The sequence below is a fragment of the Phocoena sinus genome, chromosome 16 (assembly GCF_008692025.1).
Source record: "Phocoena sinus isolate mPhoSin1 chromosome 16, mPhoSin1.pri, whole genome shotgun sequence".
Taxonomy (NCBI): Eukaryota; Metazoa; Chordata; class Mammalia; order Artiodactyla; family Phocoenidae; genus Phocoena; species Phocoena sinus.
Window position 1 is genome coordinate 4982943 of NC_045778.1, and position 26358 is coordinate 5009300.

At 40.3% G+C, this 26358-nt stretch overlaps 1 protein-coding gene across 1 annotated transcript in view; it reads right to left on the bottom strand.

The window, feature by feature from the left end:
- PCNX2 (pecanex 2) overlaps positions 1-25959 on the bottom strand; it is a 279402-nt gene extending 253443 nt beyond the window's left edge. Inside the window, exons 1-4 of the mRNA XM_032608446.1 lie at positions 25781-25959; positions 7303-7508; positions 6005-6125; positions 5287-5323 (exon numbers count right to left, since the gene is read on the bottom strand). Coding sequence (XP_032464337.1) covers positions 5287-5323; positions 6005-6125; positions 7303-7508; positions 25781-25933 — 517 coding nt within the window. The 5' untranslated portion in view covers positions 25934-25959. The remainder of the gene's footprint in view (positions 1-5286; positions 5324-6004; positions 6126-7302; positions 7509-25780) is intronic.
- Between the last annotated feature and the right edge of the window lie 399 nt (positions 25960-26358).

Here is a 26358-nt window from a genome sequence, read left to right on the forward strand (position 1 = left end):
TAAGAGACCTCTGAGACAACATTAAATGCAACAACATTCGCATTATAGGGGTCCCAGAAGGAGAAGAGAGAGAGAAAGGACCTGAGAAAATATTTGAAGAGATTATAGTCAAAAACTTCCCTAACATGGGAAAGGAAATAGCCACCCAAGTCCAGGAAGTGCAGAGAGTCCCATACAGGATAAAACCAAGGAGAAACACGCCAAGACACACATTAATCAGATTGGCAAAAATTAAAGACAAAGAAAAATTACTGAAAGCAGCAAGGGAAAAATGACAAATAACATACAAGGAACTCCCATAAGGTTAACAGCTGATTTCCCAGCAGAAACTCTACAAGCCAGAAGGGAGTGGCATGATATACTTAAAGTGATGAAAGGGAAGAACCTACAACCAAGATTACTCTACCCAGCAAGGATCTCATTCAGATTCGATGGTGAAATCAAAAGCTTTACAGACAAGCAAAAGCTAAGAGAATTCAGCACCACCAAACCAGCTCTACAACAAATGTTAAAGGAACTTCTCTAAGTGCGAAACACAAGAGAAGAAAAGAATCTACAAAAACAAACACAAAACAATTAAGAAAATGGTAACAGGAACATACATATCGATAATTACCTTAAACGTGAATGGATTAAATGCTCCAACCAAAAGACACAGGCTTGCTGAATGGATACAAAAACAAGACCCATATATATGCTGTCTACAAGACACCCATTTCAGACCTAGGGACACATACAGACTGAAAGTGAGGGGATGGAAAAAGATATTCCATGCAAATGGAAATCAAACGAAAGCTGGAGTAGCTATACTCATATCAGATAAAATAGACTTTAAAATAAAGAATGTTACAAGAAACAAGGAAGGACACTACATGATGATTAAGGGATCAATCCAAGAAGAAGATATAACAATTATAAATATATATGCACCCAACATAGGAGCACCTCAATACATAAGGCAACTGCTAACAGCTATAAAAGAGGAAATCGACAGTAACACAATAATAGTGGGGGACTTTAATACCTCACTTACACCAATGGACAGATAATCCAAAATGAAAATAAATAAGGAAACAAGTTTTAAAAGACACAATAGACCAGACAGATTTAATTGATATTTGTAGGACATTCCATCCAAAAACAGCAGATTACACTTTCTTCTCAAATGCGCACGGAACATTCTCCAGGATATATCACATCTTGGGTCAGAAATCAAGCCTCAGTAAATTTAAGAAAATCGAAATCATATCAAGCATCTTTTCTGACCACAACACTATGAGATTAGAAATGAATTACAGGGAAAAAAAAGTAAAAATCACAAACACATGGAGGCTAAACAATATGTTACTACATAACCAAGAGATCACTGAAGAAATCAAAGAGGAAATCAAAAAATACCTAGAGACAAATGACAATGAAAACACGATGATCCAAACCCTATGGGATGCAGCAAAAGCAGTTCTAAGAGGGAAGTTTATAGCTATACAAGCCTATCTAAAGAAACAAGAAAAATCTCAAGTAATCAATCTAACCTTACACCTAAAGGAAAGAGAAAGAAGAACAAACAAAACCCAAAGTTAGCAGAAGAAAAGAAATCATAAAGATCAGAGCAGAAATAAATGAAATAGAAACAAAGAAAACAATAGCAAAGATCAATACAACTAAAAACTAGTTCTTTGAGGAGATAAACAAAATTGATAAACCATTAGGCAGACTCATCAAGAAAAAGAGGGAGAGGACTCAAATCAATAAAATTAGAAATGAAAAAGAATTTACAACAGACACCGCAGAAATACAAAGCATCCTAAGAGACAACTACAAGCAGCTCTATGCCAATAAAATGGACAACCTGGAAGAAATGGACAAATTCTTAGAAAGGTATAACCTTCCAAGACTGAACCAGGAAGAAATAGAAAACATGAAAAGACCAATCACAAGTAATGAAATAGAAACTGTGATTAAAAATCTTCCAACAAACAAAAGGCCAGGACCAGATGGCTTCACAGGTGAATTCTATCAAACATTTAGAGAAGAGCTAACACCTATCCTTCTCAAACTCTTCCAAAAAATTGCAGAGGAAAGAACACTCCCAAACTCATTCTCTGAGGGCACCATCACCCTGATAACAAAACCAGACAAAGATACTACAAAAAAAGAAAACTACAAACCAATATCACTGATAAATATAGATGCAAAAATCCTCAACAAAATACTAGCAAAAAGAATCCAACAACACATTAAAAGGATCATACACCACGATCAAGTGGGATTTATCTGAGGGATGTAAGGATTCTTCAATATATGCAAATCAATCAATGTGATACACCATATTAACAAATTGAAGAATAAAAACCATACATGATCATCTCAATAGATGCAGAAAAAGCTTTTGACAAAATTCATCACCCATTTAATGATAAAAACTCTCCAGAAAATGGGCACAGAGGGAACCTACCTCAACATAATAAAGGCCATATACGACAAACCCACAGCAAACATCATTCTCAACAGTGAAAAACTGAAAGCATTTCCTCTAAGATCAGGGATAAGACAAAGATGTCCACTCTCGCCACTATTATTCAACATAGTTTTGGAAGTCCTAGCTACGGCAATCAGAGAAGAAAAAGAAATAAAAGGAATACAAATTGGAAAAGAAGAAGTAAAACTGTCACTGTTTGCAGATGACGTGATACTATACATAGAGAATCCTAAAAATGCCACCAGAAAACTACTAGAGCTAATCAATGAATTTGGTAAAGTGGCAGGATACAAAATTAATGCACAGAAATCTCTTGCATTCCTATACACTAATGATGAAAAATCTGAAAGAGAAATTATGGAAACACTCCCATTTACCATTGCAACAAAAAGAATAAAATACTTAGGAATAAACCTACCTAGGGAGACAAAAGACCTGTATGCAGAAAACTATAAGACACTGATGAAAGAAATTAAAGATGATACCAACAGATGGACTGATATACCATGTTCTTGGACTGGAAGAATCAATATTGTGAAAATGACTATACTACCCAAAGCAATCTACAGATTCAAAGCAATCCCTATCAAATTACCAATGGCATTTTTTACGGAACTAGAACAAATCATCTTAAAATCTGTATGGAGACACAAAAGACCCCGAATAGCTAAAGCAGTCTTGAGGGAAAAAAACGGAGCTGGAGGAATCAGACTCCCTGACTTCTGACTATACTACAAAGCTACAGTAATCAAGACAATATGGTACTGGCACAAAAACAGAAACACAGATCAATGGAACAAGATAGAAAACCCAGATATAAACCCATGCACCTATGGTCAACTAATCTATGACAAAGGAGACAAAGATATACAATGGAGAAAAGACAGTCTCTTCACTAAGTGGTGCTGGGTAAACTGGACAGCTACATGTAAAAGAATGAAATTAGAATACTCCCTAACACCATACACAAAAATAAACTCAAAATGGATCCAAGACCTAAATGTAAGACCAGACACTATAAAACTCTTAGAGGAAAACGTAGGAAGAACACTCTTTGACATAAATCACAGCAAGATCTTTTTTGATCCACTTCCTAGAGTAATGGAAATAAAGACAAAAATAAACAAATGGGACCTAATGAAATTTCAAAGCTTTTGCACAGCAAAGGAAACCATAAACAAGACGAAAAGACAACCCTCAGAATGGGAGAAAATATTTGCAAACGAATCAATGGACAAAGGATTAATCTCCAAAATATATAAACAGCTCATGCAGCTCAATATTAAAAAAACAAAGAACCCAATCCAAAAATGGGCAGAAGACCTAAATAGACATTTCTCCAAAGAAGACATACAGATGGCCAAGAAGCACATGAAAAGATGCTCAACATCACTAATTATTAGAGAAATGCAAATCAAAACTACGATAAGGTATCACCTCACACCAGTCAGAATGGGCATCATCAGAAAATCTACAAACAACAAATGCTGGAGAGGGTGTGGAGAATAGGGAACCCTCTTGCACTGTTGGTGGGAATGTAAATTGATACAGCCACTATGAAGAACAGTATGGAGGTTCCTTAAAAAACTAAAAATAGAACTACCATATGATCCAGCAATCCCACTACTGGGCATATACCCAGAGAAAACCGTAATTCAAAAAGACACATGCAAAAAAAAAAAAAAAAAAAGACACATGCACCCCAATGTTCGTTGCAACACTATTTACAATAGCCAAGTCATGGAAGCAGCCTAAATGCCCATCGACAGACGAATGGATAAAGAAGTTGTGGTACATATATACAATGAAATATTACTCAGCCATAAATAAGAACGAAATTGAGTCAGTTATAGAGACATGGACAGATCTAGAGACTGTCATACAGAGTGAAGTGAAGTAAGTCAGAAAGAGAAAAACAAATATCGTATATTAACGCATGTATTTGGAACCTAGAAAAATGGTACAGATGATCCGGTTTGCGGGGCAGAAGTTGAGACACAGATGTAGAGAACAAACGTATGGACACCAAGGGGGGAAAACCGCAGTGGGGTGGGGATGGTGGTCTGCTGAATTGGGCGATTGGGATTGACATGTATACACTGATGTGTATAAAACTGATGACTGATAAGAACCTGCAGTACAAACAAACAAACAAAAACTAATACTAAACTTTCTTTGTATTATTTGTATGGAAATATGTTAATATAAATGTTTCAGACATTACATGAAATTTCTAAAAACCTTGTATGTTCTGGTATAATGTTATAAGTCATAATTCTAGTTATTACTTTAAAATGTATCTCAGAAATAACTAAAAAAAAAAAGACAATAAAATGAAATCTTAGTAAAAAAGTGAAACAAATATTTGTGGTGGGAGGGTTAAAAGAAAATTTCAGGAACAAAATTTGTAACTTGACAGAAATGCATATACACAGAATGCAATGTCATTTCCTCTGTCATTTTTCAGTGTAAGTACTGTAATAAAAAGTATACTGTGTCGATGATGAATTTATCCTACTTTATATCTGCTATTATGAGCTGTATGAAAGGAGTCACAGACTGCAGAAAGGACAATGAAATATAATCAATACAATATCACAGTCTGAACGTAGACATGATACACAAATTCTGATAAGAAATAATGAAAATGAAGAGCTAAAGAGAAGAAGGTAAAACAAAACTGCAATCTTGGGTACAGTTGTAATTCTGAATGAATTCACTGGCATTCTGCTCTATGAAAATTATTTTTTGCTTCACTGAAGATAATGCTGTGATAAAATATTAAATGATGAGAACAAGCACTCTACCTTTGAGATCTTCCACTGTTTCCTGTTCTGGCAGCTCCTAAATAAATTAAAGAACAAAAATCAATCAATATAAAAAAAAAAAAAATCAATCAACATGATTCAGCTCCCTGCCCACTTCCAGGCAGTCAGCAGCCACTGTTTCTCTCAATGGCACATGGGAAAGACACAACAGAGTGTCCACTTAGAAAACGGGTAGCAAAGATGGACACAAAAATATCTAGAGTGTAGACATCCAATGAAGCCCACGGTGCTGTGAGAAAAGGGAGTTTGGTAATTAAGAAAGTAAGGAGAAAAACTAATGGGCTACTTCAGACTATAGTGAATAGAGCCCAAGAAAGTGAATCTAGAATAAAGGTGATTTAAGTATGATTTCATGTGGAGTGGTGGAGTGGATTCCAGGGGAAAGCATTGCAAATACGATGATTGAGATGAATGACAGACAGGACCAGGGAGAGGGCAGTGAAGGTGAGCTTATGGGTTCTTCTGGCCGTGGTGCAGTCTCGGCAGGGCAGGCAGACTGCAGAGAAGGCCGGTGGGTGTGCTTGGAACGGGTGACTGGGTGTTTATCTCATGGTCCATGTGCTCCCCTCAGGTCATTGCCACCAAGAGGCCAGTATTTACAACCAGTGCACATAAGTTGCAGTCACCACCATTGCACACTTCCATGATCAACACTCCAGCGGCATGAGGAGAGTGAAACAGAAAACAGACCACTAACCAGGAGCCCAGATGAATGATGAGAGTTTATGCTCTGTCCTCTGGAGCTGCCGTGGATGGGAGGCGTGGAGAGGGTTCGACTGGCCTCTTCCTTTTTGCCGTTGTTAATCCGCCCATTATTGCTAAGCCACCATGAGAAACACAGGGGCAGTGATATTATCAAATAAAACTATGGCTCTTTTGACCTTAGTCCTCAAACAATTTTTTTTCCTTGATTCCACTTTGTCCAATTCATGGTATACACAATGGACTATTACTCAGCCATAAAAAAAGAAAGAAAGAATGCCATTTGCAGCAACATGGATGGACCTGGAGATTATCATACTAAGTAAGTCAGACAGAGAAAGACAAATACCATATGGTATCACTTATATGTGGAATCTATGATATGACACAAATGAACTTATATACAAAACAGAAACAGACTTAGAAAACAAACTTATGGTTACCAAAGGGGAAAAGGACGGGGAGGGATAAATTAGGAATTTGGGAGTCACATATACACACTACTATGTATAAAAGAGATAGACAACAGGGACCTACTGGATAGCACAGGGAATTATACTCAATATTTTGTAATAACCTATATGGGAAAAGAATCTGAAAAAGTATGTATATATATATATATATACACACACACACACACACACACACACACACACACATAACTGAATCACTTTGTTGTACACCTGAAACTAACACAACATTATAAGTCAACTATATTTCAATAAAAAAATATATATGTATAAAAAAGGGGAAGCGTTCACGGTATACAAGTTTTATTTTTAAAAGCTAATAAACATTACTTTAAAATAAGACATGCTCTCTTAAGGAACCATCAGAAATAAGACCAAGAATAGTGATGAATGCTCACTTGGGAATTACTCGTAATATTTTAGTTCTATGCAATGTATTACTTTTATATTAACAAACACAAATGTTCTTTCTGAAAATACTCTGGCGTGCACTAAGCATTGAGATGATGAGATAAAAATACTGAAGTGAAATATTTTGCTACACTAAGCCTAATGCAAATGAATTTCAGAGCATGGCATAAGGTCCTATTAAATAGTCAGTTAAACCGTCTGGATTATCAACGGTAAGGCATTATCATAAAATGCCTATCAACTTAGGCATTATTTTTATGCCTAAGTGTATGTTTAAATATGAGAAAAATGTACATATTTGTGTCTGCCTCTCCTGGCATATTTTCACAAACAACTCATACATGAGAAAAATTATTTTAATCAAAATTAAAACCTTTAAATTATGAACTAATGCATTAATGAGAAATGTTACCCTGTATTTTTATGATTGGTTATGTGGTCACTGATGGCCTCTTTGTCTTTACTTGGCTTTTCCTTCTTTCTGGAGGGCCTTTGCTGGATCACTTCTCCTTTATCAAACATGAGGTGTAGGCGATAACTGATCAATTTGATTATTGTGAAGAATATCGTCACTGAGCTGCAGTAAAAAAATACAGTGATGGCATTTGGAGGAAAAGCCTAGAGAAGAGAAAAGAAAGGAAAAAATGTATTTGCTTGTAGGATTACCTCTGGTCTTAAATCTAAAAGTATTTTAAAACTAGTTATTGAGCATAAGTTGGGCGAGATTTCAAATTTTATTAGTTTTATAACTTTTCCTGTTCGTAATACCTGAAGAGAAAGAGCTACTACCTTTTTATTTTTTTTTTAAGTCTTTCTTATTTTTCAGGTGCTGGTACTAGCTGCAATGACCAACATGTGATTTGCAGACAGGAACCCCATGGAACAAAAGATACGTTATAGTGAGAGTCTCCATTTTCTACCAGCTCTTTTCTACAGGCTAGTCTGGTCTTCCGTGCATATGGTCTTCAAGGCCAGAGGAGGGCCTTTGAGATGCTGTTTTCTTCAACAAAACACAAACGGCCTTGCAGAGAACAAAGGGAAGGAGAAAGGTTAGTGTAATGCCCCCTTGCTTTCCTCCCTGATTTCCCATTGGGTTAATATCATCAAGCCATGGACTTCTCTAGTGACATGATGTAGGCAGGGGCCATAAGAGGGTGTACTGCCTCTCAAAGGCAGAGGGACATTTCCAAAAGTGGCAAAGGATCTTTGCATGGAGATCATGGTGAAGGTCAGCTCAATTCTGTCCAATCCCCTCAAGAAACAAAATGAATCACTGGGATCCATGTAATTGTCCCACTCTGTAGGATACCCCACATCCCTTCCTATTTCTCTCACAGACCGTGGACCATGGCAGGTTCTCTGGTCCTTCCTAAATGAAATTCTTATCTTCTGGGATAGAAATGAATTCCTGAGGGTCCCAAGATGATACTAACGACAACCTCAATAAACAGCGAGACCCTTTTAGCAATGCATCTCCCAGAAGGATCTCATAAGTCCAGTAATGATTCCAGTCAGTGCTGCAACCTGGAACACAGCGAGGCTCAGAGGCCACATGGCCCGGCCCCCTTCTGCTCCCATGCAGCCCCTGCACTACCTGCCCTGGTCCTATCTAACAATTTACCATCTGGGTAAGACCGTTCCTAAAGCAGAATAGCCAAGCCAAAGGAACAACCAAGAAAGAGGAAACGATCACCTACAGTAAAAGCTGAAGTGAAGAATTTTCACCATCACTGACTTGTTTTCATTTCATGCGGATAAAAGTCCACAAATAAATATGAATTCATAAATAAGTGAATGACAGAATGATTAAATAAGATAAATATCAGATGGATAGAAATATATAAAGTCAGTTCCCCTCCCTGGAAGCAGATAAGTTCCACATTTACACATGTACCTCCTCATGAGAAGTTGTGAAGAACCTCAAGGAACATATAGCCAAGTTGAAGAGAGACAGAGAGGAGAGGCCATTAATAGCCCCCATCACTTTTCCTTAACATGTATGTATATTTCAGGTCTAAAAAAGTGTAGGCTAATAAAAAAGAATGAAATAATGCCATTTACAGCAAAACGGATGGACCTAGAGATTACCATACTAAGCGAAGTAAGTCAGAAAGAGAAACACAAATACCATATGACATCACTTATATGTGGGATTAAAAAAAAATGATACAAATGAACTTATTTACAAAACAGACTCACAGACATAGAGAACAGATTTGTGGCTGCCGAGGGGGGAGGGGGGAGGGGGCTGGGGGAGGGAAGGATTGGGAGTTTGGGGTTAGCAGATGCAAACTATTATGTATAGTATGGCTAAACAACAAGGTCCTACTGCAGAGCACAGGAAACTATATTCAGTATCCTGTGATAAACCATACTGGAAAAGAATACGAAAAAGAATGTATGTATATATAACTGAATCACTTTGCTGTACACCAGAAATTAACACAACATTGTAAATCAACCGTGCTTCAATAAAATATAAATTTTAAAAATAATAATATCAATAAATGTAGGCTAAAGCTAGAGAGTAAGTTTGAAGAAACTGATAAAGAAGCAAGAAAACCCAGCAAATGCTAAAACCAACAGGATGCTGAGTGAAGTAAGTCAGAGAAAGACAAGACAAATACTGTATGATCTCACTTACATGAAATTTATTTAAATATAAGTGAAATACAAATTTATATTAGTTTAAAACAAAAAGAAAAACACCAAACTTACAGAAAAAGAGATCAGATTTGTAGTTACCAGAGATGGGGGGAGGGTGGGAGGAGGGAAACTGAAGGAAGGTGGTGAAAAGGTCTAAACTTACAAGAGTAATAAGTACTAAGGATGCCATGTATATGATGACTATAATTAACATTGCTGTATGATATATAGGAAAGTTGTTAAGAGGGTAGATCCTAATTCATCGCAAGAATTTTTTTCTTCTCTTTGTACTGTATCTATATGAGATGATGGATGTTAACTAAGCCCATGCTTAGCTGTGATAATCATTTCGCAATATATGTAAATCAAACCATCAGGATTTCTACCTTAAACTTACACAGTGTCGTGTGTCAATTACTTCTTAGTAAAAGTGGGGAGAAAAAGAAGGCAGATAAAAAAAGTTTTTAATAAACCCCAGCAAATGTCTATGAGAATAGATTAGCAAACTGTCATATACAAATTATTTTTTAAAGGAGAATTATTTTATATTATTTTATTTTATTTATTTTCTTATTTTTTGGCTGTGCTAGTGGGATCTTAGTTTCCCGACTAGGGATGGAACCCATGCCCCTTGCACCATAAACACGGAGTCCTAACCACTGGACCACCAAGGAATTCCCTGTCATATACAAATTATATTCATAAGTTGTCTGAATTATAATGTAGCTTGGGTCTCATAGTATTCCAATTAGTAGGGGTAGCAGAGAAAGTGCTCACTAAATATCCCACGGGCTCTCCTACATTTCCCAGCCTCTCTTGCAGTCAGGCTGGGCCCATGTGCCTACTTTTGGCCAACGGGCCATGAGCAGAAGTGGCCAGTCACTACTAAGCCTAAACAATGATGAGCTGGTGCCTCTTCCATGCCACCCTCCTCCTCTTTAGTTGATAATCTCAGAGGCCACGTTTTCCAGATCCATCTACAAGACAACAGAGCTTCCTTCAGCCTGGGCTCCTGGGTGACTCTGTGGGACAAGGCCCTTACAGACCCAAGATGGACATGTAATAGAAGCGAGAAATAAACCTTTGATTCACTGAACCACTGAGATTTGGGGCATGGCAGCTAGCATGGTTTCACCTAAATTAATATTGGGGGGTACCATTTTATGGGGAAGCTTCCATTCAAGATTAGAGATAAAAACCCTAAGGCATTGGGAAAAGAAGGCTAGGGAAGAAGGGGGAGAGAGAAAAGATTATATATGGATACTGGGGAAATTCATTTGGAAAAAAACTGACTTGCCACTCTTCTCATAAATATGGGCTACAGCATAAGCTTAGTAATGTTGGAATTAGGAGAAGGCAAGAAGCTTGAAGTTGAAGTTGACATGAACATTAGTAACTAGTTTGCAACCCAGGTGAGAACAGGTCCTGTCTCATCCTCAATGAAGGACCACTTAGCACTTTGTCGCACCACTGGAAAGCCCCTACACCGCACCAGACCCTAGTAAGAGATAGACATTTTACTGAAAATTTCCTTGGCGAGAGGAAAGGTTTCACAGCACATGACTCATGGCACATTATTCCTCCCCAAATTCTCTGCTCTCATGATTCCTTTAAAAGCCTCTCCCCCTTCAGTAGACCCTCCAAATGGAATCTAGCATCCTCTAAATGTCCCCTTTTTTATGCCATATAATTAGAGCTCTGCGCATATTCTCCCAATTCTACAATCCCAGGAACATCACTGAAAATTCCTATCCAGGCCATTTTTCTGCTGACCTCATTATGCTCAGTCAACAAAAGATCTCCAGCTTCCAGAATTTTCTCTCCTATAAGTATGCATGCAAGGAAAGGAAGAGGGTTTAGGAGAAATCTGTCATGAATGAGCAGTTTTAAATTTGTATTTAATTTCGATCCCAGATGTTTCCCCCTGATATAAGGTATATTCAGATCTTGAATAGAGGTTTACTTGTTCTAAGGTAAATCACAATGTTTTCCTGTTTCCATGAACTTAGCATTTTAACACATCCTTATTAACCATAGGAGGCAACCTTTCTCAGAATGATATTCTGAAAAGGATGATGGATGTTAACAGCAATCTGGCTGTTACTCCCCAACACTCCACTGAAAATGTTCTTGTCAACGTCTCTAAAGACAACAATTTAATCCAATTTTCTCAGCAGCCCTCAACACAGTTGCTCACTTCTTGAAATGTTCACCTCTTTCTGCTTCTAAGAGGCCACACTCTCCTAGCTTTGTCCCTGCCTCACTCACACCTCCTCTTTGCCGTACATCTGAGTCTAGAGCTCCTGGGGCCTCAGCGCTCTTCTCTCTTCCTACATGTTCTCACTCAGTCCCTTGGCAGTCAATGGAATCTCTATATTGATGATTTTCCAATCCATATCTCTGGCTTAGATTGCTTATCTAAGCTCCCCACACCTAAATCCAACCACCTAGTCAACATCTCCACTTTCACATCTAAAAGGAAACTCCAAGCTAACATGTCTAAAATTAGGTATTTAGTTTAATGTCCTTTGTCACCAACTATCCTCTCCTACATACACTTTCCCACCTCAGTCAACGGTACCCCAAACACTTGCTGCTCAAACCAGGTAACTGGGCATAACCCTTGATTTCATCCTTACTTCTCCACCCCAAAAATGAACATATCACTAAATCTTATCAAACTAGATCCACATTTCTCCATCTTTACTGCCAACATCATCTCTGGGCTGGACCAACAAAATAGCCTCTGAACCTCCCACTTCTATCCTGCTCTTTCTCGAATCTACTCTCCGCCCAGCAGCCAGAGACATTTTTTGACAAAGTAAACTGGCATATCTTTTTAATGTGTTTTTTAACCTGTTTTATACCTCCCAAAATTATTAAATAAACAAAGATGGAGGGAAAAAAACTAAAATTAAACACCCACAGATGAAACCAACCATATAGCAAATGGATAGCATAACAACAAAGACAAATCAAAAATTAAATATAAAAAATTATTCCTAGAGACTTCCCTGGTGGTCCAGTGGGTAAGACTCTGCTCTCCCAATGCAGAGGACCCGGGTTGGATCCCTGGTGAGGGAACTGGAACCCGCATGCATTGCACAGCTAAGAGTTTGCATGCCGCAACTAAGAAGTTCGCACGCTGCAACTAAAGATCCCACATGCTGCAACTAAGAAGTCCACATGCCGCAACGAAGATACTGCAACCAAGACCCAGTGCAGCCCAAATAAATAAATAAAATAAATAATAAATAAAATAAGTATTTTTAAAAAAGGACTTAATCCTATACAAATATTGAATCATTACATCATAAACCATAATCTAATATGTTATATGTCAATTATATCTCAATAAAAAAATTTTAAATAATTAATCCAAGTAACTTTAGAAAACAATACTCTCACAGCACCTTATTGCTATATTCTTAAAATAATAATAATAACAAAAACACAAAACAATCTTGGACTTAACCAAAAGATTTTCTTTTGGTAGAGGTATGGGAGTAGTAATTCCTGTGTATATTTTAGGATTGAAAAAATGATATTGTTGGCAACCAGAGTTCTCACTGTGGGAAAAAAGGAGATACAAATGTGGAGCAGGTGAAGGAAAAGAAAAATCCTTTAACTTGGATCAGATTATAAAGGTTTCAGAACAACTCTCAGTAGACGACTGCTAGATAGATAGGTAAATATGCTCCCCTAGCTCTGTCTACTGAAAGGGCCTAGAAGCAAAGACAACCCCAAAGCAATAAATATAACTACAGCTTCCCCAAATCTTGGATTCCAAATGCCACTTCCCACCAAAAGGATCAGGGCTCCTTAGAGTAATGACTGGTTTTTCCAGGGCTGGGGCAGAAAATGTATAAGCTAAGTGTGGACTAACTTGTTGGGCTAGAAAGCAAGAAAATGCTCAAAAGCTGATGAGGACATATCCAAAGGACTCAAAAACTGCTGGAAAAAGGTACCACTTGCCAAATTTTGGGTAAACTTAATATCAAAAAGACTGGGGAGAGTTGCAGGATACAGGATGAATGTACAGAAATCGTTTGCTTTTCTATACACTAATAATGAACTATCACAAAGAGAAATTAAGGAAACAATCCCTTTTACAATCACATCAAAAAGAATAAAATACCTAAGAAAAAACTTAACCAAGGAGGTGAAAGACCTAGACCCCGGAAACTATAAAATATTGATGAAGGAATTTGAAAATGATAAAAAGAAATGGAAAGATATTCTGTGTTCTTGGATTGAAAGAATTCATATTATGAAAATGTCCATACTACCCAAAGCAATCAACAGATTTCAAGCAATTCCTATCAAAATACCCACGACATTTTTCACAGAACTAGAACAGATAATCCTAAAATTCATATGGAACCATGAAAACCCCAAACTGCCAAAGCAATCTTGAGAAAAAAGAGCAAAGCTGGACGTATCACACTCCCTGACTTTAGACTATACTACAAAGCTGCAGTAATCAAAACAGCATGGTACTGGCACAAAAACAGACACATAGATCAATGGAACAGAATAGAGAGCCCAGAAGTAAACCTACACACTTGAACTATGACAAAACAGGAAAGAATACACAATGGAGAAAAGACAGTCTCTTCTGCTGAGAAAACTGGACAGCTAAATGTTCTAAGAATGAGATTAGAACATTTCCTCACACCATATGTGAAAATAAACCCCAAATAGGGAGTTCCCTGGTGGGCTAGTGGTTAGGATGCCGGGCTTTCACTGATGTGGCCCAGTTCAATCCCTGGCAGGGGAACTGAGATCCCACAAGTCACATGGTGCAGCCAAAAAATAACAAAACAAAAATAAAAAAACAAACAAACAAAAAACTCAAAGTGGATTAAAAACCTAAGTGTAAGACCTGAAACCATAAAATTCCTGGAAGAAAACATATGCAGACCACTCTTTGACATAAATAGTGGCAATAGTTTTGGAGTCTGTCTCCTAAGGCAAAAGAAATAAAAGCAAAAATAAACAAATGGGACCAAATTAGACTTAAAGGCTTTTGCACAGCAAAAGAAACCACTGTCAAAACAAAAAGACAACCTACAGGATGGGAGAAAATATATGCAAACAATGTGACCGACAAGGGGTTAATGTCCAAAATATACAAACAGCTCATACAATTCAATATCAAAAAACAAACAATCCAATCAAAAAATGGGCAGAAGACCTAAATAGACACTTTTCCAAAGAAGATATACAGATGGCCAACATGCACATGAAAAGATGCTCATCATTGCTACTTATTAGAGAAACACAAATTAAAACCATAAAGAGATTATCACCTCACACCTGTCAGAATGACCATCATCAAAAAGTCCACAAATAACAAATGCTGGAGAGGATGTGGACAAAAAGGGAACTGTTGTACACTGTTGGTGAAAATGTAAATTCATGCATCCACTATGGGAAACAGTATGGAGGGTCCTCAAAAAACTAAAAATAGAACTACCATATGATCCAGCAATTCAATTCCTGGGTATATATCTGAAAAAAACAACTCGAAAAGATATATGCAGTCTAATGTTCATAGCAGCACTGTTTACAACAGCCAAGATATGGAAGCAATCTAAATGTCCATCGACAGATAAATGAATAAAGATGTGGTGTGTGTGTGTGTGTGTGTGTGTGTGTGTGTGTGTGTATAATGGAATATTAGCCATAAAAAAATGAAATTCTGCCATTTGCAATAAGGTAGATGGACCTAGAGTGTACTATGCTTAGTGAAATAAGTCAGACAAAGAAAGACAAATACTGTATATCATTTTATGTGGAATCTGAAAAATAAAACAAATGAATGTATAAAGCAAAGCAGAAACAAACTCACAGACATAGAGAACAAACTAGTGGCTACCAGTGGGGAGAGGGAAGGGAAGGAGCAAGTTAAGGGTAGGGGATTAAGAGATACAAACAACTATGTGTAAAACAGATAAGTAACAAGGATATATTGTACGGCATAGGGAATTACAGCCATTATTTTGTAGTAACTTTTAATGGAATATAATCTGTAAAAATACTGAATCACTACGCTGTACACCTGAAACTAAAATAAAATTTTAAATCAGCTATACTTCTATTTTAAAAACTCTGGTTTGGAGATAAATTAAATATTTAAATTTAAAAAAAGAATGATGATAGGAATGAATAATATCCATTGAATAATAATAAAAAAAAAAAAGAATCTATGAGACCACACTAACAAACACAACAAAACTACAAGGCGGGGGAAAAGGACAGCTTTTCTTCACAGAAGAATACCTATGAATAAATAGAAAATCACCATTTTTCAGCCAGCATTTTGGTAATTATTTTAGGTAAGCATCATCAATTTTTGGTACAACCATGAGTAAAAATTTTGGGGGAATACAATAACATGTACAGTCTCCAGGCTTCTCCTCCCAGATTATTTGTTAAATACAAGAGGAAATTAGGTACCTGCACAACAGAGAAATCTGGCCAACACCATCTTGACCAATGACCAAAAGTACTGGCACCACCAAAGGGGCAATGACATTGGGTGCCTCTGATGTGATACAGGACAAGGACACGTCACTTAGGTAGTATTCATGCCAAAAAATGCATAATCAAACACCTAATCTCAAGGATACAATTAAAAAATCCAAATTGTGGGACATTCTGCAAAACAACTTTTATTGCCACAAAAGAAAAAAAAAAAACTTGAAGAACGTGTTCTAGAATAAAGGACAATTCAGAGACTTGACAACTAAAAGCAATGCATGATCCTCGATTGAATCTTAGATCCAGAAAAACAAAACAAAAAGCTCAGCTACGCTGGACATCATTAGCATAACTGGGGAAATCTCCATGAGAACTATGTATTAGACAATAGCATTACATCAACATTCATTTTTTGAGTGTGATGATTACGTGGGAGAATGCCTTTCTCCTTAAGAGACACATGATGAAGCTTCTAGGGGGAAAGTGTCTTGATGTTTGCAATTTATTCTCAAATGATTCAGCAAAATTTTAAATGTATAAATATATAAGACAGTGATGTGGCAAATGTGGCAAAACATTAAGAACTGGTGAATCGAAGTGAAGGGTATATGGTATTCATTGCGTTATATTTGCAACTCCTCTGTAGACTAGAAATTTTTGAAAAATAAAAATTGGGGGGCTTCCCTGATGGCGCGGTGGTTGAGAGTCCGCCTGCCGATGCAGGGGACACAGGTTCATGCCCTGGTCTGGGAAGATCCCACATGCCGCGGAGCGGCTGGGCCCGTGAGCCATGGCTGCTGAGCCTGCGCGTCCGGAGCCGGTGCTCCGCAACGGGAGAGGCCACAACAATGAGAGGCCCGCATACCGCAAAAAAAAAAAAAATGGGGTATAAAAAATAATATCCTACTTCAAACTTGACCAAAAAAGAATTCATCAATGTGTCTTACCATACTGAGACTGAAACTCAAACTCCTTCTCTTGGTCTACCATCTTTGCTTGACAAGCTACTAATCATTCATCAGGTTCCAGATTAGAAGTTATTTCCTTTGTTAAGCCTTCCTAAACACCAAAGCCAGGATAAGGTCTTTACTGTATAGCACCTTGTACTTCCCTTGTAATAACAGTAATCATTGTGTTATTCATGCCTGTTTACCTTTACCTGTTAACTTAATAAGGAGAGATACCAGTCTATCTTTTGCCTGTTGTTTTCCCAACATCCAGCCAAACACCTGGCACTCAGTCTGTTGTTGTAGACATAAGTGTTGTCCAACGAATAGGTCCAGTTCTTCCCTGGACACACAGTAGGACTGTACTTTCCCCTCCCCTTGGGTAGATGTGACCATGCAACTTGCCCTAACAAAGATGTCTGAGTGCAAGAGGTATCTGCCGTTTCCAGGTGGGAGCTTCAAGAGCTAGTCCATGCTCTTCACCCTCTCTCTCCATCCACCATGGTGACTGGCAATGGTCAGGGTAATGGGGTGAGGATGGCGGGGAGCAGAGCCCCTAACTACCCAAACTGGGGGTTCTATCAGCCTAGATACCTACATGCCTGTGATGACCAGGATCCCCTGCTAACCATGCTCCCCTTCCCCACTAACCATGTTGGACACATAATACGAATACAAAAAAAATAAACTTGGTAAAACCAAGGAGATTTTGAGGCTATTTGTTATATCAGCACAAATCAGTATATCCTGACTGATATATAAGTGTTCAAATACTGAATGAAACAATGCAAATAGCCAAATATTAGCATTAGGTTTAAAATCATCTGAAAAACGTAAATATTCTTCAAGGGGACGGGTCAAATAAATCACCCTTTACTCACACAGTGGAATACCATGCTGACCTTAAAAATAATGAAGAAGGGGCTTCCCTGGTGGCGCAGTGGTTGAGCATCTGCCTGCCAATGCAGGGGACACGGGTTCGAGCCCTGGTCTGGGAAGATCCCACATGCCGCGGAGCAACTAGGCCCGTGCGCCACAACTACTGAGCCTGCGCGTCTGGAGCCTGTGCTCCGCAACAAGAGAGGTCCGCGCACCATGATGAAGAGCGGCCCCCGCTCGCTGCAAGTAGAGAAAGCCCTCGCACAGAAACGAAGACCCAACACAGCCAAAAATAAATAAACAAATAAATAAATTTTTTAAAAAATAAATAAATAATGAAGAAGACCTTTATGTAATGCTCTCCAAGAAAAAGTAGAAAAGGTAAAGTGCAAAAAACAAGGATACATACAGATACACGGTTGCATACGTATACAACAAAATAGTCAACTGAAAGTGTTGACCAAAGAGCCAATGTGGGATAGATATTAGATTTCAGTGCAACTTCTGGGACAAACCACATCCAGAAACTTCTACATGGGTTATGACAATGAGTGCGATGACCCTAAAATCCCTCACCAAAAGCGAGGATGTAATAGAGTCCAGAATGAGAGGACCTGTGAAAACTGTTGGAGGGGACCATGGTGTTCAGTGAGCCCTGTGTCTCTCTCCCCCATAGTCGAGAGGAAGGCTTCAGTGGGGCCACTCAAAGACTTACTATGGGTCCCCGACAATTTGGGCAAGGAGTCTGATGTCCGGTTCTTCCCAGAAGAGCTGAAAAATGAGAGACTGGCTGGCTAGCTGCTCGGATGGAGGGATGAAGGAGAAGTTGCTATGTTGGTGTTGACCTGCTCTCCCAGAGTCAGTTCGGGGACAGGATATGTGAGTGTTTGCATGTACCCAGGAGTTCGCTTTAGAGGTCCAAAAGGGCGCTGGAGCAGAGGAAAGCTGGGGTGGACCACCACATGCCAAGGAACTGTGAAAAGAATAAGCAACTAGGTGGGATAGAGAGGCAGCAGCCCTCCTCCAAGAAACTGTGGGTGGGAGAGCCCTGGAAAAGAGAACAGGGTCTCTGCAGGACACGTGGAAGGACCTCGCCAGAGGAAGTCAGCTGGGACCGTGAGCCACGCTTCAAGGGCTGGGAGCCAGCTTACCACCGTGCCTGTCAACAGAGCACCTTCCTGTTCTTCTATGCCAAAGGCATCAGAACGTTAGCCAGTGTGTGAGGGAAAAGAGTGAAAAAAGACCTTGCCATCCTCATACCCCTTCCTGCTTGGATCACCATATGGAAACAGACATTCTGAAATCCCCAGCAAGTCTGTGCTTTGTTACTTAAAGCAACTAGAAGACTTTGTATTACCTGTGACCTGAAGTCCTGGGGCTTGCACGTTTTTATCTAAGAGTAGAGAAAGAACTCCTCTACAGGGCAAATTGAATGGGACAGTGGATGACAAAGAAGGCTGCTTTGGGATTAAACCTAGCAGCCCCACATCACACTTCCATTCACATGTGTATAAAATGTCACTGGAGGGCTTCCCTGGTGGCGCAGTGGTTGAGAGTCCGCCTGCCGATGCAGGGGACACAGGTTCGTGCCCCGGTCCGGGAAGATCCCACATGCTGCGGAGCGGCTGGGCCCGTGAGCCGTGGACGCTGGGCCTGCACGTCCAGAGCCTGTGCTCCGCAACGGGAGAGGCCACAACGGTGAGAGGCCCGCGTACCAAAAAAAAAAAAAAAAACAAAAAAAAAAAAAAAAAAAAAAAAAAATGTCACTGGAAGAACACACAAAAGATTGTGTGTGGTGGTTGCCTCTTGAATGAGGTACTAGAGACAAGTGTGAGAGGAAAGTTAACTTTTCCTACATACTTCTTTGCACCTGTTCAGTTTCTGGATCTCCTCAAGCCCATGTGCAAAAAACAGACGGTCCTGTTGTGAAATTACCTGTATTCAATATGGAATGGCCAAGGGGGTACCAGCTCCAACTGCTTGGCCTCTAATTCTGGTTAGGTCACAACTAGCCATGGATCCTGAAGCTTCTTAACCAACCTCTCCATGCCAGTTTCATCAACTGTAAAATGGGAATAATGACAGTGCCTCTCTGGGTTACTGTGAGAAAGATATGCTTTAGTTCATGCCAAGCTCTTTTTTTTTTTTTTTTTTGGCGGTGTGTGGGCCTCTCACTGTTGTGGCCTCTCCCGTTGCAGAGCACAGGCTCCGGACGCGCAGGCTCAGGGGCCATGGCTCACGGGCCCAGCCGCTCCGCGGCATGTGGGATCTTCCCAGACCGGGGCACGAACCCGTGTCCCCTGCATCGGCAGGCGGACTCTCAACCACTGTGCCACCAGGGAAGCCCCTATGCCAAGCTCTTTTAACAGTGTCAGTCTATCTGTGCTCAGTGAGTGTTGGCTGTTATTATTACCTGTAATAATAATAATAATGATGATGATGATGTTGTTAAAGGGGAAAATCCATCAGAAGAAAAGGAAAAAATCTGAATACCATTAAGAGCTAGTCCATTTTTTACTTTCATGGGACGTAGAAAAGAGATTTAGAGTAGATAAAATGGGAATAAAGTTGGGTGGCTTGTAAAAGGAATCATCTGAAAGACCAAATGGTTAAAATCAGAAAACAATAATCACCTGATAAGTATCACCTGCCATATAAAATAAATCCCACCATCCAGCAATCCCACTCCTGGGCATATACCCAGACAAAACTATAATTCAAAAAGACACATGCACCCCTACGTTCACAGGAGCACTGTTCACAACAGCCAAGACATGAAACAACTATATTTCCATTTTTTAAAAAAATTTAAGTAAATACATAAATCACACCAAGCCTATTAAATAAAGCATTAGACATTACGATTGGAAAAAATCACAGTATATCTAAGGACAGCAGCATCAAAATAAAACTAGTCACTCACTGGGAGAAATTAAGGGAAGTGCCAGTGAGGTCAGAGACATAAATTTAACCACCAGAAAATGAGTCATGAACTTGCAATACTAGAACGGAAAGGAAAGGGGGAAAGGGTACTCTTTTTGGAGAGTGCTGCGGAGGCCGACATCCTCGGACAAGGCAGGTACCCGTTCTTTTGTCACAGACACAAAACACAACTGGCTGGCAGACAACCATGTGTCTAAATGGCAGAAGATGAGGAGAGGCAGAAGGAATTTTGCAGGAGGGTGGCGACATCACTCAAGAAAGGCCATACTGAAAAGACTGAAGACGACTGCCCTAGGATGCCCTAGGGAGGGGGACATCCCTGGTAAAAGTGCCTCCACCAGGAAAGCAAAGTCCCCACGGAGCCAAGCCCTTCATACACACAGTTCAAACAACCAACTGCAGCAGTAAAACTTTTAAGACAACCGCATGGGATGGCACTCAGCCCGAGTCCGGAAGCCCATGGCCCGGGGAAGAATGCCTCCAGCTGACAGGGTCAAATGGTGGCTGAACTCTAGTCCCCAGGTCCTGAGCCAGGAAAGGTGTCTTTTTGGACAGACCACCTTTCCATAATTCACATAAACTCATCTTCTGTGTTAGAAGTAGGAGTGAAGAAAGGGGTGGCCAAAGACATACAAGACCTAAAGAAAAATAGTTATGTACCCAAATGGTGAGTGGCCACAGACCGTGATAAAGAGTCACCGACTAGGTGTGACAATGACAGCTAGTGCGTGCAGAGCACCCACTGTATATCTGGTGCTACGTGGCCCCAAGACAGATAATCCCATTTTACTATAATTATAGCAATTAGAAATGACGTGGTTCTTATCAAAAAAGTCTCCAAAGCTAAATTAAAAAGCAGAACTGGAAACACAGCAAGTCTGGCTAACAGACAAGAAAATCAGAGGAAGCAAAAAGCTACAGCCATAAAATAAAGGACAGGTTTTCTGTGTGAAAATCATATATAACGTTGCCCCACACGGGGTCTTGAAGAATGTGAAGGCTCCACCTCATTTTTTCCACTACTCAGGTTGACCTTACTACCACCAGTATGATCAGAACTTCCCTTGATGAGGGGTCACTGTTTCAGGGAGTTCAGATGCCCTCGTGCACAGCAGGTCAGCAGCGCAGTGCTCTGACAAGGCCACAGACTTGGAGAAGACAGGACCTCAGCTAAAATTCTCAATATCACTACTCTTACTTACATGGCCTTGAGCAAGTAACCCACTCCCTCTGGATCTCAGTTGCTTAAATCTATAAAGCAAAACTCGCTATCCCCATTTTGCAGATGAGAAAACTGAGGCCCGGAGAAGTGAAGAGACTTGCACAAGATCACACAATTGACAGGTAGTAGAGCAAGGACATCTTCTGACACTAGCTTGGTGCTGTCAGAGCTTCTTAAGGGTCAGAATCATGCCCTGGATGCTCCTGTCCTAAAGCTCTACATGAATCTCTGTTGGTTATCTCAAAATAATAAGTACATGAACATGTGTAATAAATGAAAGGTTAAACATCTCTAATGACAAATGCATCTTTCCGTTGGTCCAAATTAAAAGTAGGCTGATATGGGACTTCCCTGGTGGCACAGTGGTTAAGACTCTGAGTTCCCAATGCAGGGGGCCCAGGTTCGATCCCTGGTCTGGGAACTAGATCCCATATGCATGCTGCAACTAAGAGTTCACATGCCACAACTATGAAGCCAGTGAGCCACAACTAAGGAGCCCGCCTGCCACAACTAAGCAGCCCGCCTGCTGCAACTAAGACCCAGTGCAACCAAGTAAATAAATAAATTTTTTTTAAGTAGGCTGATAATAAAACAAAGTAAAACTCTTCCCAAATTATCTAAATAGACCTAATGTTTTTAGGTGCGTACTTTTGAGCATTTCTCAAAAATACATAGCTTATAAATGCTAATAAATAACTTATTTTCCAACCAGACCTAAGTAAATGCTGGGGCTTAGAGATCAGTTTGCCTCAGTAATTAATAATAAAATTTTAATTTACATATTCAAGGTCCCCATTAAATAAAAGGGTGGATTCTCCCTGCAGTGGAACTGTCTTGACTAAACATGTTTAAATCGAATGGTGCAAAACCCAGAAAAGTTCAGGGCCCCTTAAATAACAGAGCTTCAGCAAGCAGCCAGGGATCTTTTTGGACCAAGTTCTCATAAGTGGAACAAACTGAGAAAGATGTTAAAAATCACAGGCAGCACTGAAGTGCAGAAAAATATATTTAGGCATCAAAACCCAGAGAACAGAACCCTGCATTGGGGAAGAAGGGTCTTTTATTTCTAAGGTTATTTTCAGAGACCGGAAGACCAGAGCAAGAAAAGGACTACCTGCATTTTTTTCAATAAGATAGGCTATATATTAAAAAGCAGCCATGTAATAAATGCACTCACATAAAATGACTCTGTAATCGTTAAAAGCACACTGGCATAAAAATATAGAAATTTTAGTATAACTGGTTTGATGTAAGAATTAAATATTTAAGGTGTCAGTTTTTTGCTTTCTAAACTCTTGAGATTTAGCCAAAAATTATTTTGAAATATCATTAAAGAGGACCTTAACTAAGGACAATTTCCTATTTACAAATATAAAGTAGAAATCAAGCTACTCAATGAATCATAATTAGGCAGAAATTAAGGGTTCCGAGCATATGCCTACATCAAATCTTAAAAGGAGTTATGTAAAAATGAGCCCGTACTCATAAAAAAACATCTGCAGGGATATACATTAAATGTTACTCAGGTTGTTGCTAAGGAGTGGGATTAGATCATTATCGGGAAATACTCAAAATATGTTGTGAGGTAGACAACCTAATGCTGGTTGGAAGAGAAAGAGAAGCAGGTTGATTTTATTTCTACCAGTTTATTATGTGTGAGATCATTGCGAGGCAAATGCAGGGCACTTTGCTAGGTACAACAAGGAAAACCAAGATGAATCAACAAAATCAAAAACCATGTCCTCAAAAAGCTCACGACCCAGGAGCAGAGGTAAATACATGTTCCAACAACGAAGTACAGAATTCAAAATGTGCCATAGTACTGACATGAAATACAGAATGGTATTAGGGCAAGAGAGAAGAGAGATTAATTCTAGATAAGTGGGATCAGGGAAGCCTAGACAGAGATGTCCTTTCCAGTGGGCTTTCGATTTTGGCAAGTGAATGATGGGGAAAAAATAAAGTCAGTACTGAGAAGTACTTTCATGCATTCATTCAATCAACTGTTCATTAATTCATTCAGTTCTCCATTCATTCATTCAATCCTCCTAGGCACCCTATAAGGCAGGTACTCTTAGCCCTGCTTTACACGCCAGAAAGCTCAAGCTTGCTTGAGCTCACACAACCAGTAAGCAGAAGAACCAGGACTGAACCCAAGCTTGTGTTCCTCATCTCTCTGCTGTGCTGCCCCTGGGCCCTATAGGCTAAGGAAACAGGATGAACAAGGTCACAGAAGAGGAGGAAACTTACATTTATTAAAAAGAAACCATTTATTAAAGGGTCTCCATGGATTAGCCGCTGTATGAAATGCTTTTTACATGGAATTTATTTATTTTTCCCATGAAATGGTCATTATCACATCTATTTTAAGAATGACAAAACAAAGATTTAGATAGGTCAACTATCAGGTCAAACAGCTCATAAGTAGCAAAACGGAAATTTACACCAGGTCTGAGTCCAATCCCAGGTCAAGCCAGAAAGATGGATAGCTTTAGGTGCTTATTTAATCCCTAAAACAACACTTCACATCTGGTCCTAGTGTTTTTCTCATTTCACAGGTAAGAAAATTTTAAAAATCAGATAAGGTAAAAGTAACTTGCCCAAGGTCAGAGAACTGGTAAGAGGTGAACCCAAAATTTCACGTAGGCAGCCTGACTTCAGAGCCAGAATTCTGATCCTGTGGCTAAACCACCAGAAAAACAATAAATGCAAGCCAAATCACAGACAACTTCTAATGTCAAACTGGGACTCTGTCAGCCATGCAAACTCACTGAAGATTTTTGCTGTGGAGAACATGATCAAATGATGTTTTAGGAATAAAGACCTTCAATAGACATATCAAAATTAGATTCTAAACATTAATATGACATGAAACACCCTGCTTGTAGAGCTTTTCAAATAAGGTTAAACATTGTTTCAATAAGGTTTGTTTACCTAAGAAGGTCATCTGTGTAGTTACTCAGCAAGCACTCAACTGTGTAACCTCACTAAAGGGTCAAATAAATTACATTAGATTTATCCATCATTACATTTTTCTACAGATTTCTTTACACAGCGATGTGGAAATTGCAAATTGAGCAACTAATCATAGAACCTGCCTTCCCAAAGCAAGACAAGAAAGGAGGAAAGGCGGGGGGGGGGGGGGCTTCACTGGTGGCGAAGTGGTTGGGAGTCCGCCTGCTGATGCAGGGGACGCGGGTTCGTGCCCCGGTCCGGGAAGATCCCACATCCCGCGGAGCGGTTGGGCCCGTAAGCCATGGCCGCTGAGCCTCCGCGTCCGGAGCCTGTGCTCCGCAGCGGGAGGCGCCACAGCTGTGAGAGGCCCGCGTACCGCAAAAAAAAAAAAAAAAAAAAAAAAAATAGGAGGAAAGGGGGTAAAAGATCAACAACGGAAACAGGTTTGCTTTTAACACTTCATTTTTGCCTTTTGGCTATCATGCACAGCAGCTTCTACCAAACATTACCGCAAGGTACCCCGCTGAGAGGCCTGGGACGGTTCACAGACAAAACAGGTTCAACCTTCCACAGCGACACGCAGAGTCTGACTCATCGGAACAGCTGGTATCAATTCTTAATGAGCCCCAGAGCCCCCAGAGTCCTTCCTACTTCTTTTTCCTGCCGGAGAGCCCCTTCTCCTTTCCCTTTACTTTCTCTGTCCCAAATTCCTGAAGACCTTCCCCATACCGCCTCTTAGGGAATCACTGCCAATCCTTTCCATCCCGAGGCCGACTCGGAGGTTTCCCCAGGGCTTGAACGCCGCCACTCACCAGGTGCAGGGCCAGGGGCAGCAGCAGCAAGAACAGCCACAGGTAGAGGTGGCAGCTGTTAGTGAACTTGCTCTGGTCCGGGTCGTGGTACCAGCCCCCGGTGAGCGCGGCCCACACGCCCTGCCGAAGCAGCAGCAGCACCCGGGACGCCATGCCTGCGCCCCGGGGCCGGCGCGCGCCGCGCGGCCCGCTGCCAGCCGTCCGCCGCCCGGACGCTCTCAGCTTTAACACGCTGGCCCTCGCGCGGCGTCACGGACGCCGCCGCCGCCGCCGCCGCCCCCTCCAGCTCCTTCCGCCCCACGACCGAAGCTCCAACTGCTCTTCTGCCCGCACCCGCGAACCGCGGCGCCGGAGCCGGCTGCTGCCGCCGGGCAGGTGAGCGCCATGTCCGAGGGAGGAAGGATTTTCCCATGGTGCTCAGAGGCGGCTGCTGGGAGGATGCTCCAGAAGCTCCTCCCAGCGCCCGCCTAGAGTCACTCCGTTGGCCTTCCTTGGGGGAGGGCGGCGAGGGGGGCGCGAGGGTGAGAATTTCTGAGTCCTTCCAGCCTCTTCTCTTACCTCTGGCAGCTCCCCCCTAC